Raw genomic sequence first — 17,138 nt, 5'->3', positions numbered from 1 at the left:
ATTAGGTTTTGACAAGCAGTTTATTGCTTACATTAATGAACAAGAAACAATATCCGATTCGATCTAGCCATATCCGTCTGTATGAACGTAGAGATCTCGGAAACTACAAAGGCTAGAGATTTGGGTTTGGGCATGCATATTTAAGTTTTTCCTACGCATCGCAAGTTTATTTAAAAACGAAGCCACGCCCACTCAGCGCCCACAAATCGCAAAACACTTAACATGTCTGACACGTCGCTCTGAGACATGTTAGGCCGTAGGTTTTTTTTTTTAAATCAGTTAGTTTATTGTCAGGTGAGCTAGCTCCTAAAACATCCATGACCGCTTAGTATCTGGTTCAGACACAAGTTTACCTCTCCTTTTGGTCTTTGCATCCATTTTTGATGACAGGTATAACTCGGTGAGTCCAGCATCCCTTAGCTGATTGATGCCAGCGATGCCTGCCACGCCTCTAGACTTTTCCCTCTTGCGTTTATTTCCCGTCTCTGTGAGGGAGTGCACTGCCTTCCCAGATTATCGACTTCTTTGTGGATCTCCTTAGCTTCGACAGCCAGCAGATCGATGACGACGATCATGACTCCTAGGTACCGTATTGCTCTGGTTGTCATTATCGTACAGCCACCGACTTGAATGTTTGCTGAATCTACTTCCTTACGGCTGGATATGAGAACTGCCTCGGTTTTGTGGTGCGCAATATTAAAGCCAACCGTTGAGAGCCACTCCTCGAAAATTGCAACAGCATCGCTTCCAAGACGCTCTGCTTCTTGCAGTGTTTTGGTCAAAATAACGATGGCTATGCAAAGCCTACCGAAAACTATCATACACAGCACTCCAGAGCAGCGGTCCCAGTACAGATCCTTGGGAAACTCCACGCCACCATCACGCCGCTATTCGTATCATAGAGTAGGATGCGATCGCTAAAAGAGGACTGTAGAATGGCTACCAAGGTTTCGCGTACGCCTAGTTGGTGGAGTGCTCCATGGACACTCCACGGACACTCCATGGCCCACGCCTTAAAATTGCCTGCGATGATTACTTTCGTCTTCCTTTTGCGTCATCCACCATTTCGTCCAAAACTGCCGCGAATTCCTGGAGAGTGAGGCTGGATGGCATGTAACAACAGTAGATGGAAACCTCGTTCACAGTAGCTCGATTAAAAAACGAACCGGTTCGCAAGTCCTGTGGCCGGAATGACCTGATCGTCAAGACGCCGGTCTGGCTTAGTAGGTCATGCGCGGCGCCGCAGTGGTTAATGTTTACTTGTAGAATTTTCACTGTTCTGAAGGTTTTTTGCTCAGAGGGCAACTCCTACTACCTGTTATGTGATTAACCGCTGTCCTCCTAGCGCTAACACATAGAAAGCTATTTGGTTTTTGCGAGCAGCTTGCTACCTTTTCTCCGGTTTCCCGCACTTCAGACAGCAGTCGCTGTAATATCTTCCGCTCTTGCACCGGGCCGATATGAGCCAGAACTCCAGACACTTATAACAGCGCCGTTCGGCCGCCGTTTCCGAACCAGGCAGTTGGACCAGCCCACTTTTACTTTCACCTCTGCGAGAAGTTTTGCTGCTACTTGTGGTACGAGTCCGAGTACGGCCATTTTTGTGTCCGCATAGGCTGAGCGAAGCGCTTTGACACGTGAAGCAAAGCTGCTACCTCTTTCTTAGTCCACAATTTCCCGCATAGTCGCCGAGGACTCGTCCAATATTTTCCTTGACGAAGGGCGTGTCGCTCCTTGCGGAGCCGTCTAGTTCCAGAAGCAGATCTCCCTTTGCCGTGCGTTTTTTCGTACGCACAATTCTTGCGGACGTCCTGCAGCTTATTGTCCTCTCTCCTCTTTACCTTGTTGACAATTTCGCCGTAGGAGTGGCCTTCTGCCCCAGCTATAGCAAGGGCGTCTGCCCGGACAATCTCGGACGCACCCCAATCTCCAGCAAGGAAAACCTTGTTGCCTCTGGCCCTGCTTTGCGGCCAATCGCCCTTTTGCAGCCTCTGCCACCTCCAATCTTTCGCTAATTTATAGCTGGATGTCCTTGTTGCTCATTCAAGTATCTTTCATGCACTGATTCATGTTGCGAACTGCTGTCTTCTTCACTATACACGATGAGATCAGTCCGTCTATTAAATTTACCAATTCAAGCACTAGCTCGACTGGGGGCTTTTGCCACTTAGTCTTCTTGGCCTGCTTTTCGGAGCTTGTTGGGCTCATTGCATCCCTGCTCCTTTTTGGCGTCTCGCTTTTGCCAACCTGCTCAAATGGGAACAGGTCCGGTGGCGCTGATGGTGGGGCGTTCGACCGATTTTGGGTTGCTTGTCGAACACCTGAAGGCTGCCGATTTCCGCCGTGGCGTCCATCGGTAGGCCTCATTTTTGCGCCTCTTCGACTCCTTATTTGTTATGTAGTTATTATTCTGTCCCCCAATGATCCAAAATATTACTTATAAATTCGACGTTGCGTTTCATAATGTACACAAGCTGTTTACCTCTGTATTTCTCATTTGCGATACTGCCTCAATTCTAAGTCTGTTTGACAGACCTTTGCGTACAGCGGGGAAAATGCTAACAATGCAATTGTCCAAAAATTTACTACGCTGGTAGACAAGTCTAAGCCCGGACCCTTTAGACGGCTATGCTTAATAAACAGTTAACGGCACTAAGGTACAAATAATCTTATATACCACTTGTTACTTATTAATTGCTTATGCATCTACTAATATTCGTTTTAATCTAGTTTGAGTTACCCCTCAATGCAGTGGATGCGACATGTATATGGTATTTAGGTGGCCGGCCTACACAGCGAAAGTCGGGTTTTATATTACACATGCAATTAAAAATATGCTGGCCGTTAGATTTTATATATTTATTGCGGTAAAGTGCTACAAAGAGTGTAATGTACAGTGTGAACCCGATATGTGCGTATACTACAGTTAATACGGTATGGTATAGCTCCCCCGGTGGCCGACAAATTTCCTTCCGGCGCCCGTTGCGGGATTCACCACCCCTGTTCGGTCCCCAGGGCCCCTTTTTTGAAAGAGACCGCCCATTTGCAAAAATAACAGCACCTTTTAAAACTTTTAAAATTTTTAGCCCATCTTGATTTAAATTGAATATTAACACATTTACTTTTAAAGACACATTTTTTTTTAAATGTTATATTTAAAAAAAAAAAATGCTGTGTATTCTATGGCGTTATAAAATCTCTGATAATTTGCTAAAATTCACGGCTTCAGTGTGATTGGCTACACAAATTTTTTTTTTTTAACGCCTGTGCTGATAACTTTTATGTCGGTATGTACATAAACAAATATTCACGAATGGAATTTGGCACATTCATAAATTAAAATAAAATGTTACATGGAATGGGGCAATTTTTTCTGAAAAAGGAACATTCTTTTTGTTTTTATTAGAAATTTTAGAAAATATATACTTACAAACTTCTTAATTGCAGGTGCACAACGATCGCCGTTTTCTAATAAAGCTCGCGGAACAACACCACGTGCGTATTGTGGAAGTGGAAGACTATGTGAAGCAGGTGATCGAAGACTTACGCAAAAATGGCCAGTTTGAGATCGAGCAACTCCAAACATGGCAGAGGGTCGAGCGAGACTACATTAAGAGCTTAATTGCTGAATACAAAAACGGTCTGACTACGGCGGAGTACGAAGAAAAACTTCTGGCTGACCGCACTCATCTGAAGCACCTAGCTGATCAGTACCGCTTAAATGTGGAGCAGATCGAAGAGTGGATGATTGCGGAACTAAAACGCCTGCGGGGCAGCACGGAAGAATCTATAAGGAACCTTAGTGTCTGGCAGGAGTCCGAGCTGGCGCGCCTGCAAAATCTAGTTAAACAGCAAAACCACCTAACCTTTGTGGAGTTCGAGATGGAGCTAAACCAGGAGCGGGAGCGTCTACAAAAGCTAGCTAACCAGCATTCCGTCAACGTTGCAGATATTGAGGAATGGCTACGCCAACAGCTGATCAACCTCCGAACAAGGGGTCACGCAAAGGTCGAGAGCTTAAGCAAGTGGCAGGTGGATGAACAACAACGACTAGTAGAGCTGCTGCTAAAGAAGCAGAAAGAGATTCCATACGAGCAGGTGGAACAGGAGCTGAACCAGGATCATGCCCGGCTACAGAGCCTCTCGCAGACGCATCATATTGGCATCGACCAGGTCGACCAATGGCTGCGGGAGGAGCTGCGGCGCCTACAAAGCTCCGGCCTCGTCCAGTTTGAGCAGCAGACCCAGTGGCAGCAGAAGATCAGCAATGGATTCAACGACTGGTTGAAGCAGCAGCGCAACGGCTCAAGCTACCAAGAGTTCGTTGATTTTCTCAAGCGAGACAAGCAGCGGCTAGACGGTATCGCCTCCGACTATCACGTGACAGTCGAGCAGGTGGAGAAGTGGGTAAGTTATTTAAATAAGATTTAACTCAAAACTGTTTTTTTTTATATTTTTAATTTTGAGCAAAAATCAAAAAGCGGCAAGTTTTTATGAAAACCTTTTTTATATGGCATGTCCTTATGACTGTCTGTCTGTACGCACGGATGAACGTCGAGATCTCGGAAAGTACAAAAGGTAGAAGTTTGGGATTGAGTGGCCACTCCCACTCTAAAAGCCACAAATCGCAAAAGACTGTCTGTCATTAATTTATAAGCATTTAGTGTAAATGTACAGATGATGCCACCTAAAACCCAATAGTTTTTTAAAAATAAAGGGGCACCTGACAATAGTGTCCCTTCTTGTTTTTCTTTGAATTTATATAAATATATAATAAGTATACGGATTATAATTTCTATGGGAAGGAATTTCAAAAATCCACCAGCTAATGTAAAAGACGGGTTGTTATTGAATGTAAACAGCTGCAAACAGAGCTTAAGGTACGATTAAGACTACTATATGTATCCGAAATATTGAAATCAGCAAAGAATAGTCGAATCTTAAAAAATGACAAGGCAATGCTTTTATTAGAGCTGGTGCATACCAAAGTTGTGTAATTACGCCATTGCATTAGTTTTTCATTATCATTTAAAAGCAAGAAAGGAAGCAAACTTCGGCAAACTTGCGTTTATGTTTAAAAACATTAAAGCTATGATGATTTGCAGCTTAGTTCTTCGATAGTTCCTATTACAGATATACGATATCGTTTTTCGATTTTAATAATGTTAAAAGCGTAATTCTAAACTTTCAAATTATCAATGAGTCAAAAAAAAAAAAAATAGATAAGTTACATATAAAAAAACAAATTTTTGTATATTTTTACTGTTTTTTTGCTATATGATATAGTCGTCCGATGGTGATGAAATTCAAACCGTACTTCTGAAATAACTATTACTATATGTCGAAGAACTAAAAAAAAAATTGAAAACAGCAAAGTTATTATTTTTTTTTTTATATATTTTTTTCCGATTGTTCCTATGGGAGCTATATTATGTCGTTTTCCGATTTGAACAAAAATTTAAACCGTAATTCTGAAATATTTAACCATTACTATATGTCGAAGAGATAAAAAAAAATAAAAAACCACAAAGTTATAATTTTTTTTTCACTTATTTTTCCAATGGTTCCGGATTGGACGCCTATAGCATATAGCTCCCATGCTATAGTCTTCCGATCCGGCTCGTTTCGACCTATGTACTACATACTACTTTTGGGAAAGTTTGTAGGTAGCTTTAAAACTGAGAGACTAGTTTGCGTAGAAACGGACGGGCGGACAGACGGACATGGCTAGACTCTCCTAGTGATGCTGATCAAGAATATATACACTTTATAGGGACGGAAATGTCTCCTTTTCTGAAAACTTCTGACTGAAGTTATAATACCCTCTGGATATAATAATAATGCTAAAACGGCGAAAGGGTGTTGTTACACTGACTGTCAGATTGTTTTGACAAGGCACGTCAATCATCTCAATACGACGTTCAAAGGAAAATCAATAATACAACTATATTGCACCGCACATTCAGCCGATCCACCTACGACAAAATGAAATATATTTGCAGAAATTGATGTGGCTCATCTGCTGTTAGCACCATTGAACCGTCAATGATATATTTGTCGTTATATCTGTAATTGCAAACAATCATTTGTTGATGAATAGGGTGTAACTTCTGATCGTGTGATGGTGTAGTGTGTGGTGTATCAATTCCATCGAACAATAGATTCAGTGGCTGTGGTGATGTAAGTAATGGATCCAGTTTGAATTTTCAACTTGCGCAGCGCAATACAGCCGTTTCTCTTTTGAACTTTAACGCATTGCAATATCGGCATATAGTCGTCATTGGTCCAATATCAAAATTTACTTCATCACTGCTGTTCGCAGTGGGATCATATTGGAATGCCAAGCGATTGTATGATGCCAATGATCTTCGTGTCCTCACGCTTTGTCCCAGTCGGTAATTTTCTGCGATGCTCGCACGGTGATAAGTGGTGAATTTAACCTCAAATGCACAATCCAGATAATTTACACAGTTCAACTTTCCACCTTAAAGACAAATGCCTGCTGTTGAAATTGAATAAAAATTTGCACAATACACGTGATTGATTTGATGGTTTCCAATTGAAATGTTAGGAAACGAATAAATTATTTTAAAAATTTTTTTTTCACAGTTGCACAGTGAATACAAAACCTACTTAAATTATTGGTTTGCATTACATGCTACGTATCAGATATGGCGCTGTCTGTCAACACTACCCCGGAAGTCTCATCTGACAATATTCTTCAGTACCCCCACTGGCCAGACACACAAACGCAGAAACCCCATTATACTCCCATTATACACAACACCCGGAGTGTCATTCGCTAACGCTCTTGGGTATCGAAGTGGTTCCAATCACAACATCTGGGCCAGTACCACAAACAAACAGCGATTCAAAAGATCCAAAAAAACAACTAAAAAACGCCAAATGGCAAGGAATTACTGATCGCCACTCTGCAACATTCACGCAGACAACAAAATTTTTAATAATTTGCTTTTGGAATTCAAACGAAATTTCCCAGCACAAGCTAGATCTGCCGAAGCTTAAACTCTAGATTGAAATTGACATCATGTTAATTTCAGAAACTCATCTAACAAGCAAAAATAATTTCTAATAATTATTCATTTTATGGCACAAATCAACCGTACTGAAATGAAATCTTTTCCCCTCCTGTTTATTTGTTTGTTTGTTTTAATCAAATCGATGTTTGAAGATCCTGAAACCGATTTCTTTAAGTACAAAAACTACGGAATTATAGCCAAATCTAGGTTTTTTCTGTTTATATTTAAGCGGCTTTTTTGTAAACTCCAGTAAAAGGGTATAGTGTATTTGTTTAAAAGTATGTAACAGGTAGAAAGAAGACTTTATAAAGTATATATATTCTTTTTCTGTCCGTCTGTATGATCGTCGAGATCTCGGAAACCATTAGAGCAAGAGGTTTGGGATTTCAAATGCAGATTCTAGTTTTTTTTTTTAGAACGGAGACCCGCCTACGCTAACGACCACGAATCGCGACATCACTGTGAGACATGTTAGACCTTCGTTTACACGTGTGTAAACTGCAGGAGCAGCGGAGAACACACATACTAATAAATGCTCGCTCTCAATTTGTGTATGTTATTTTTACGGGGAAACTTATCAATGTCTGAGTGAAAACAGCGGTTTTAACATATTATCTTTTTGAATTCTGGCTCAATGTTATTTTTACTAATGTGTCTATGTACAATATATTTGGATCAGATGGGAGTTTTAAAGTTTGGCGACGGCCTGGAGATGCCGATAAAAACTTAAAAACACGGTTGAGGAGGTGCAATGGTTTGGGGTTGTGTATGCCACAAAATGAACATTGATATTCTGAAACGAAAGCTTAAACAAAGCGCAGATCGCCTCGTCATTGGGTCACCTTTTTACTTTTACCAGGATAATGACCCAAACAATACGGCCTTGAATATTCGCCTGTGCTTGCTTAAAACTCCACAGCAGAGTGCTGATCTTAATACCTATCTAGTGTGTGGAATAAATTGGACGTGAACTTAAGGGGTCGGGCAGTTCGAAATACATCTGATCTGATGGCAGCGCTAAAAAAAAGTAGCAGAAAATCGATCAACCTTATTCCGAAAACTCAGCACATCCATGCCTGGACGGACACATAGGGTTATAAAAATGAAGAGCTATCCCACAAACTATTCAATTTTTTTTATCGATTATATATAGTTGACTTATGTGAAGCAAAATGTACTTAATATTTATGTTATTTTTTAATTTCTATATAAAGTAAAATGGTATATTGTATTCGTTTAAATTTATGTAACAGGTTGACAGAAGCGTTTCGGACCTTTTCTTGATCGGGATCAATAGACGAGTCGATCAAGCTATGTCGGTCTGTTTTTCCGTCTGACCGTCTGTATGAAATTCGAGATCTCGGAAACTATAAAAGCTAGAGATTTGTGGTTTAACGTTTAGATTCTAGTAATCGCTAAATCACTCTGAGACATGTTAGACCTTAGTTAACATGTCTGTGTGACCTCTGTGTTAGGTTTCGGTCATTTTCAGAATCGAGCTATTATTTTAGAAGTTATTGGCAATTATATTTTATAATGACGTCTCTGCACATTTGAATACGGAGTTCGTTAATAATACTAATTAATTTTCTCAGTAAATGTGTGTGTGCCAACAGCGTTTTTTGTCTATTCTATAATGCTGCTCGCTCTTTGCTTGCAGTGTTGTCACAACAGTTCGTCAGATAGCGCCAGCTATGAACTTATTGTTTTCTGGGGGAATATTTGTTTTTAATATTGCTAGCTAAGTAACGGGTGTTTAATTGTCGAGGAACTCGACTATAGAGGTGTTTTTGTTGGATTAATATATAGGGTCGAAAAAGTCTCTATCACTACGTTGCACAATGGTCAAAAGGTTTTTTTTTTGGGAAAATTAATAAAACAAGTATTGGGTCCTTTTTAGTATTCATAAGGCTAATGTATGCCAACATTCATTGGATGGATTTTTGGCATTGTTTTTCTAAATGTATTAAAAAAATATAAAGACTTAGCAGATTGACCTGTCTGTCAAGCCCTCGATATTGATCAACATACCAAGAAATAAATATTAGGTCAAGTAAAAAGTAATCAATTATATTTACATGAAATTCCAAGCTTTTTTTTTGAGGTTAGAATTAACCGATTTATTTAAAACAAGAAATGAAGCAAACTTCGGCAAGCCGAAGTTCATATACCCTTGCAGCTATTGCAAAAATTAAATATTTTTTAAAACATTAAAATTATGATTTACTTGCGTATATGTCTAAAAACATTGAAGCTATGATGATTTGCAGCTCAATTATTATATAGTTATTTTATATATTTGTATTATTTCTATGGGAGCTATATGATATAGGCGTCCGATTTTGATGAAATTTTAACCGTAATTCTGAAATATTTAACCATTACTATATGTCTAAGAAGCAAAAAAAAATTAAAAAACATCAAAGTTATAATTTTTTTTGTATTTTTTTGCGATTGTTCCTATGGGAGCTATATGATATAGTCGTCCGATTTTGATGAAATTTAAACCGTAATTCTGAAATATTTAACCATTACTATATGTCGAAGAACTGATAGAAAAATTAAAAAACAGCAAGGTTATAATTTTTTTTAAATTTATTTTTTCGAGCTATATGCTATAGTCGTCCGATCCGGCTCGTTCCGACTTATATACTACCTGCAATAGAAAAACAACTTTTGGGAAAGCTTTATGCAGATAGCTTTAAAACTGAGAGACTAGTTTGCATAGAAACGGACGGACAGACGGACAGACGGACATGGCTAGATCGACTCGCCTAGTGATGCTGATCAAGAATATTTATACTTTATTGGGTCGGAGATGTCTCCTTCACTGCGTTGCAAACTTCTGACTGAAATTATAATACCCTCTGCAAGGGTATAAAAAGCACCATATTTTGATACAATCGATTGCCAGTTTGATGGTAATTTATTAATTAAGCTTAATCTCTTATTTATTTCTTCAAGTTCGACAAGAACTTTAAGGAAGAAGAAACTTTTGAGCAACCAAATACTTTGCTTTACAAGTACTTTTTGTACACTTGAAAATTAAGTAGTTTTTTAATGACTAAATTGGTGAGTGACTTATGGAAGTATGAAAAAAGGAAAGGAATTTATGTTTAAAGGATAAATCCGTTCTTTTTTTAAGCTTGTAATTAAGTAAAAAACAACCACATTATATTTTTAAAATTATGTCCAAAATAGCGGCTAAACTGCTAGCCTACTGAAATGTTTTTTTAAGACCTTGAGGGTCGGCCATATTTTTATATGTTTTTATTTACTTGATTGTTTGGAGCCATGAACACCTCGATGGACTTAATAATTATACAGGAATTTAACAATACTTAAACAATTTAACTATAATATTAATTAATCAACACAAAGTTAAAGACACATTTATGGATTGCAAAAATTGTATGACTCTACTAGAATTTACATCATAGAAGCACTCAAAAGATAATGTTCATTAGAATTGTCCTAGAGAACACCGGCAGTGCTAACGGACGGAATCGACGCGTCGGTCTGCATGAAACATTCCAGTTTAAAGAAGTTATCAGTTGGGATGGTTCGATAAAACGACGAATTAACTTTTACCTGGATTAAGCTGTAGCGTATTGACTTGGCACCAGGATTGAAGTTTATTTAAGTCTAGCCGGAGCTGCATGTAGGAGCCAGATGATGTCATATGCTCAATCAACTTCTCATCATCTGCATACATCAAAACTTGACAGGCCTCAATAATTTGAGAAAGACCATTAATAAATAAGCCAAATAATAATGGACCAAGGCTTACAAAAAGTGTTTTGGATTTTATTCCATTGTATTGAACCTTTTGTGTCCGGCCTTTAAGGTTGGATCGAGGAGCTAGAGCAGGAGGAGCTTATGGATCTGTAGCTTATGGTTCACTGAATCGAAAGCTTTGCTGAAGTCAGTAAAAATTACATCAGTTTTTTAAGGATAAAAACCCTTGACTAATGAAGGTCGTGAATTCTAGGATGTTTGTTGTAGTAGACCGACATTTTGTGAAACTATATTGAAGCGGCGATATTAGTGAGCGACACTGATGCTGCAGTTGATCGAACAGTTGGTTAATGGAAATGCAAGTGGTACTGCACAGTACTTAAGGACGCAGCTTAGCACCATATCCGGATCTGGTGAAAAAAACCGACTTATCATTGATAGGCTGCGTAGGACTTCGCATTTATTAAGGGAATGAATATAGAATCTGTGTGGAGTAGGTGAAGAGACTTACTTAAATTAATATTAAGATGAGTTGAATGGGGCGAATAGGTGGATTGGAAAAAATCTGCGAACATGTAACTAATTTTCTGATCATTTGACGCAGTTTCATTTGCTCAAACGAAGGGATGGAGGAAATATGTTAAGCTTATGCTTTGATCTAACGAATGAGTAAAATAATTTTGGATTGCTGCGGAATTAATTTTTGCAGCGTAATAGAAAGCTATTATAGCATTCACAATTATGAAGGATAAATTGGACTTTGCGACGCTTTATTTTGAGAAATAGGATCCGATTCCAGTTTTTACAAACCTTTTATACAGTCGAGTCTTAACATTTTTTAGATGAGCCAAGTGTTTGGTCGACCACGGAGGACTGTTAGAGGTTTTTTGAGCTATGGAAGGAAGAAATGCATTGAACGACGAATAAAAGTTATTTTAAAAATTAAATGCGGACTCCTCAAGTGGAAGATTGTACAGACCGGACCAGTCAATTAGGAATAAGAAAGTCGACATTCGAGAGTAGTCGACCTTCCGGAAACATTGATTTAGCAGTAGCGTCTTGGGAGTGTTAGGAAACTGAAAAATACCGTTCATAGAAATTTTCAGAGTTGGATGATGAGGGTCCTCTGGAACGGACAGCGGAGTGGCGCGAGTTGCATCACCGTCAGATACAAATCTAGGATCTAGCAATCTTCCGTTCTGATTTGATATGGAATGACCAAGGGATAAGTCTATAAGACCATCTATGAACTCATTTTAATCACTAGGAACTAGTGCAGCAAAATCAGCACATGTTGAGCATGATAGTTGTGGTATATAAAAGTCACCCAATATATTTATTCGTGAGAATCATCTGTGAGTTAGGATATATTCCTGATAGCGGCGAGGTGCTTCAAGAAGATTGAATCATCCGAACCTGGTGGAATATAGGAGTAGGTTACACAAGGATAAAGATACATAAACGAATTCAATGTCGTCTCATTTCGAAATGTTCAAAGCCACCTCGTCTATACAGAAAGTAATTGTTATTATCAGAGACGGGTGAATTAAGCCAAGTCTAACTTAAAGCATAATACTGGAGTCGAAATCAAATGATGATCAAATTTCCTTAAGTTTTGTTGAATTTTATCCAGCTCCTTGTGGGCTAAATCGGTCCTTTGTTCGTCATAATAGCTTATTTTTCCCAATCGACTGAAGGAGGAGCGCACCACGCTTTTTATGAGTGCTGACCGTTGCAGAAAGATTGAAGATCCAGTCGATAAAAGGTTGCAAAGTTCCAGTTGTTTAGTTGTGAAGTTTTGACCCAAGCCCTGTTGGAAGTTGTTTCAATGATTTTGCAATAATTTCAATGATTTGATTTTACGGAGTGCTGGTTCGCTGAATACTAACAGATGTAAGCAACGGCGGCAACAGCTCGGCATCGTTGGTACTCTTCTTCAGTGAATCCCATGAATTGATCACTGTGGGCGTTGACCACAATAATGTAAGACATAGTTTAAATGAGTTCTATGTTCTTGACATCCATGTCGAGATTGGAATAATACTGTAGACTTCTTAAGGCGTTGTGGATACCAATGGAAAATTAACATAGACTATGACATGGGTGTCTGTTGTTGTTCCTTTTGTTTGCGTGATTTTGTATATTTCGATTGCATATTCTGCTGAGACCGGAAGCATTTGCTCTGGTGCTATAAGATCTCTGATTTTATCGAGTTGTTCTTTTTGTTGCTTCGGAGTGAGAAGAGTAGGAAAAATTGACCGATGACGATAATCAGAATAATAGAATTGGAATTGACTCCCATGCTTGTTTATTTTGCATTTTCCGGCACCTTTGGGCTAGTCACCATGTTATGAGTACAAATCGTACTATATGATGAGTGACACCCGAAGTTTTCTTCGCAAAAGCAGCCAGGTCATCATTTGGCCCTTCAATTACCACCAACAGCATTTCCTACGCCAGTGCTCTAAGATCAGGCACAGCTCACATAGAGCCGAAAACTGATAACATACAGCAGGCCATGGGACAGCCACAAAGTAACATGGAAACTATGATGATAACTTTGCAACAAAATATGATGGAATTTATGTCCTTCATGAAAATCACCATGCAAACTCTAATGCAAAACCAAAATATCTTGTGACAAATGCTTGCAGCTCAGCAGTCCAAATAAATTATGCCTAGCCTCCGAATAACTCTGTGGAACGCCAACGGTGTTTCACGGCATATACCTGAAATAACTCAATTTCTGAACGAAAATCACATCGACGTTATGTTGCCAGCAGAAACGCATCTCACCAGCAAATATAACTTTCAAATACGAGGATACACGTTCTACGGCACCGATCATCCAGATGGTAAAGCACATGGCGGAGCCGGCATCTTAATAAGAGACCGTATCAAACACCACTTTCACCAACGGTTTGCAAAAAATTATCTGCAAGCTACATCGATAAAATTACAGTTGGGCACCAGCAACCTTGCCATTGCCGCTGTCTACTGCCCACCCCGCTTTTCAGTCTCAGAAGACCAATTCATGGACTTCTACAATTCACTTGGAGAGCGATTCATAGCAGCAGGTGATTACAACGCCAAGCACACACACTGGGGATCCCGCCTTGTTACCCCCAAAGGAAGGCAACTATATAATGCACTCATCAAAACATGCAACAAACTGGACTACGTTTCACCAGGCAGTCCTACATACTGGCCAACAGATCCTAGAAAACTACCTGATTTAATTGATTTTGCTGTGACAAAAAATATATCTCGCAATCTAATATCTGCAAAATCGCTTTTGAATCTATCATCGGACCACTCACCAGTGCTAATAACTCTTCTTCAAAGCCCGGAATTAATCGAGCACCCTTGCAGGCTGACGTCGCATCGAACCAACTGGCTGAAGTTCAAAAAGTACGTAAGTTCCCACATCGAACTAACTCCACAGCTCAACTTCAAGGAGGACATCGATTGCTATGCCAATGCACTGGAGTCTGTACTCATCGCAGCAGCCAAAGTCTCTACAACGCAAGGGAGGGTTGGGCACACACACCAACACAAAACTAACCTTGAAATCGAACAGCTTGTTTTGGAGAAAAGACGTTTGAGGCGTGCTTGGCAAACCAGCAGATCGCCATCCTCAAAACATAGTCTTAAGGAAGCTGGTCGCAGACTTACCAGGGCTCTAAGGCACGAAGAAGAAAAAGCACAACGCCAGTACATTGAGAAACTTTCACCCACCAGCACCAAGCATCCCCTGTGGAGGGCCCACCAAAATCTAAGTGCGCCGGCCGAAACAGTAATTCCCGTAAGAGACTCTTCAGGCAGCTGGGCCAGAAGCGACAAAGACAGAGCCTGTACATTTGCTTTACACCTTCGAAATGTTTTTCAGCCAAACCCTGCAATAATTCATTCACACTACCGTCGCCGTCAATTCGAGGTGGAACTGAGACGGCGCCAATTCTGTTCCAAACAAACGAAGTTGCAAAAGTCATCAGCGAGCAATTAAAAACAAAAAGGCCCCAGGCGGTGATCTAATAACTCCTAAGATGCTAATTGAACTTCCCAACTGTGCAGTTGAGGTAATTTGTAAACTCTTTAACGGGATAACACGACTTGGCTACTTCCCAAAAAAACGGAAAAAAGTCGGTGATCATAATGATCCCAAAGCCAGGAAAAGATCACACAATACCAGCTTCATACATACCGATAAGTTTACTCTCGTGTCTGTCAAAACTGCTCGAAAAATGCCTTCTGACGCGCATAATCCCACATCTGAAGGAGCACAACCTTATTCCGGCACATCAATTTGGCTTTCGAGAAAGCCAAGGAACAATAGATCAAGTCACTCATCTTTACAACAGAGCCTTCGCCGTGAGATGCAACACTACAATATCCGACGATTACACGATAGTTGGAGTTCCTCAAGGTAGCGCCCTTGGTCCAACTTTATTTCTCCTTTACACCGCAGATATTGCCACGAACAAGCGGCTAACTACTTCTACATTCGCAGACGATACTGCGATCCTAAGTCGGTCCGAATGCCCAATTCAGGCAACAGCACTACTAGCTGATCATCTCGTGGTAGTGGAGAGGTGGTTATCAGACTGGCGTATAAAAATAAATGCGCAAAAGTGTAAACACATAACGTTTACTCTTAACAGACAAACGTGTCCCCCGCTAACTCTGAATAACACGCCACTTCCACAAGCTGACGATGTAACGTACCTTGGCGTCCACCTAGACAGGAGACTTACATGGCGGAGACAAATAGAAGCTAAGAAAATTCATCTAAAACTAAAATCCAATAGCCTTCATTGACTCATAAACGCTCGCTCCCCCTCTGCCTGGACTTCAAGGTCCTGCTCTACAATTCAACGCTTAAGCCAGTCTGTACTTACGGCTCCCAATTGTGGGGAAACAGCGAGCACAATCAAAAATCCTGAGAACTATCACTGGGGCACCTTGGTATGTTCGGAACGACAACATCCACAGAGATCTTGGCGTTCTACCCGTAAAAGATGAAATTTCGAAACAAAAGGCGTCCTACCACACCAAGCTAACATCTCATCCAAACCAGCTCGCCAGGGGCCTAGCCAGGGTTTCCAACCGGACCCGATTGCAACGAAATGACCTTCCAGCTCAGCAATAGTTATTAGAGCCCTTACATCCCGCGTCAGTCAACTTGACTGTCAGATATAGCTTTTTAATTTAAGATTTTATATACTTATTCAATAAATAAAATGCATATGTAAAAAAAAAAAAAAAAATGATAAGTGTCCATTCTGAAACTGCCATCCGAGCGGTGCCAGTGCTAGGGGAAAATAAGCATTAGTGCCAGAACTGCTAACATAGTGCTACACATCACTACTTTATTCGACGTGTTGGTGGCTCGTCAAGATTCTTAAGGGGCTCTATTTCGGGCTTTGGGTGTTTCCAACATTTGATCGTCTGAATTTTTTAGAGGCTTGCTGCATTACTGTTGCTTACAGTTATGAGCGTATGTCGGAGCTGCGGCAGGCATCGACTTTTGGTAGTCGATTAAGAATTTTACAAGGGTATTATGATTTCAGTCAGAAGTTTGTAACGCAGTGAAGGAGACGTTTCCGACCCTATAAAGCATCAGCATCACTGGGAGACTCGATCTAGCCATGTCCGTCTGACCGTCCGATCTTCTATTGCAGGTAAATAGTATATAAGTCGGAACGAACCGGTTCTCATAGCTCCCATAGGAACGATCAGAAAAACAAATAAAAAAATTATAACTTTGCTGTTTTTTAATTTTTTTTAGTTCTTCGACATATAGTAATATTTAAATATTTCAGAATTACGGCTTAAAATTCATCAAAATCGGACGACTATAGCGTATAGCTCTTACACGCAAGTAAATCATAATTTTAATGTCTTCAAGAATCTTAAATATTTGCAATAGCTGCAAGGGTATATGACCTTCGGCTTGCCGATATCATATAGCTGCCATAGGAACTCAAATAATTGAGCTGCAAATCATCATAGCTTCAAAGCTTTTAAACATACACGCAAGTAAATCATAATTTTAATGTCTTCAAGAATCTTTAGTTTTTCCAATATCGGCAAGGATATATGACCTTCGGCTTGCCGAAGGTTGCTTCCTTTCTTGTTTATATTGAAAACGCATAAAGATCTATGGAGCCTCAAGCACCAACTGTGGGTGCGGCGAACAACAATATCTACAACCTTCTTGCCACAGCCAAGGTGGAAGTGCAAGCCAATAGTGGGCAATACGCTTATTTCAGAACTCTGCTTGACTCTGAATCACAAACTAACCTGATCACTGAATGAATGGTTTCAATGTTGTCGTTGAAGCTCTACGATGCCACATTG

The 17,138-nt window shown here is 40.0% G+C and overlaps 1 protein-coding gene across 2 annotated transcripts in view; it reads left to right on the top strand.

Annotated features, from left to right (window-relative positions):
* The window catches only part of LOC128253195 (tiggrin), a 55,553-nt gene that overhangs the window by 32,025 nt on the left and 6,390 nt on the right, over positions 1-17,138 (top strand). For both annotated transcript variants that reach the window (XM_052981418.1, XM_052981419.1), the window contains one exon: positions 3,448-4,407. In XM_052981418.1, coding sequence (XP_052837378.1) covers positions 3,448-4,407 — 960 coding nt within the window. The remainder of the gene's footprint in view (positions 1-3,447; positions 4,408-17,138) is intronic.

Source organism: Drosophila gunungcola (assembly GCF_025200985.1).
Source record: "Drosophila gunungcola strain Sukarami chromosome 2L unlocalized genomic scaffold, Dgunungcola_SK_2 000007F, whole genome shotgun sequence".
NCBI classification, from domain to species: Eukaryota; Metazoa; Arthropoda; class Insecta; order Diptera; family Drosophilidae; genus Drosophila; species Drosophila gunungcola.
The sequence above is the reverse complement of the archived record's forward strand: the minus strand, read 5'-3'. Positions and strand labels throughout refer to the sequence as shown.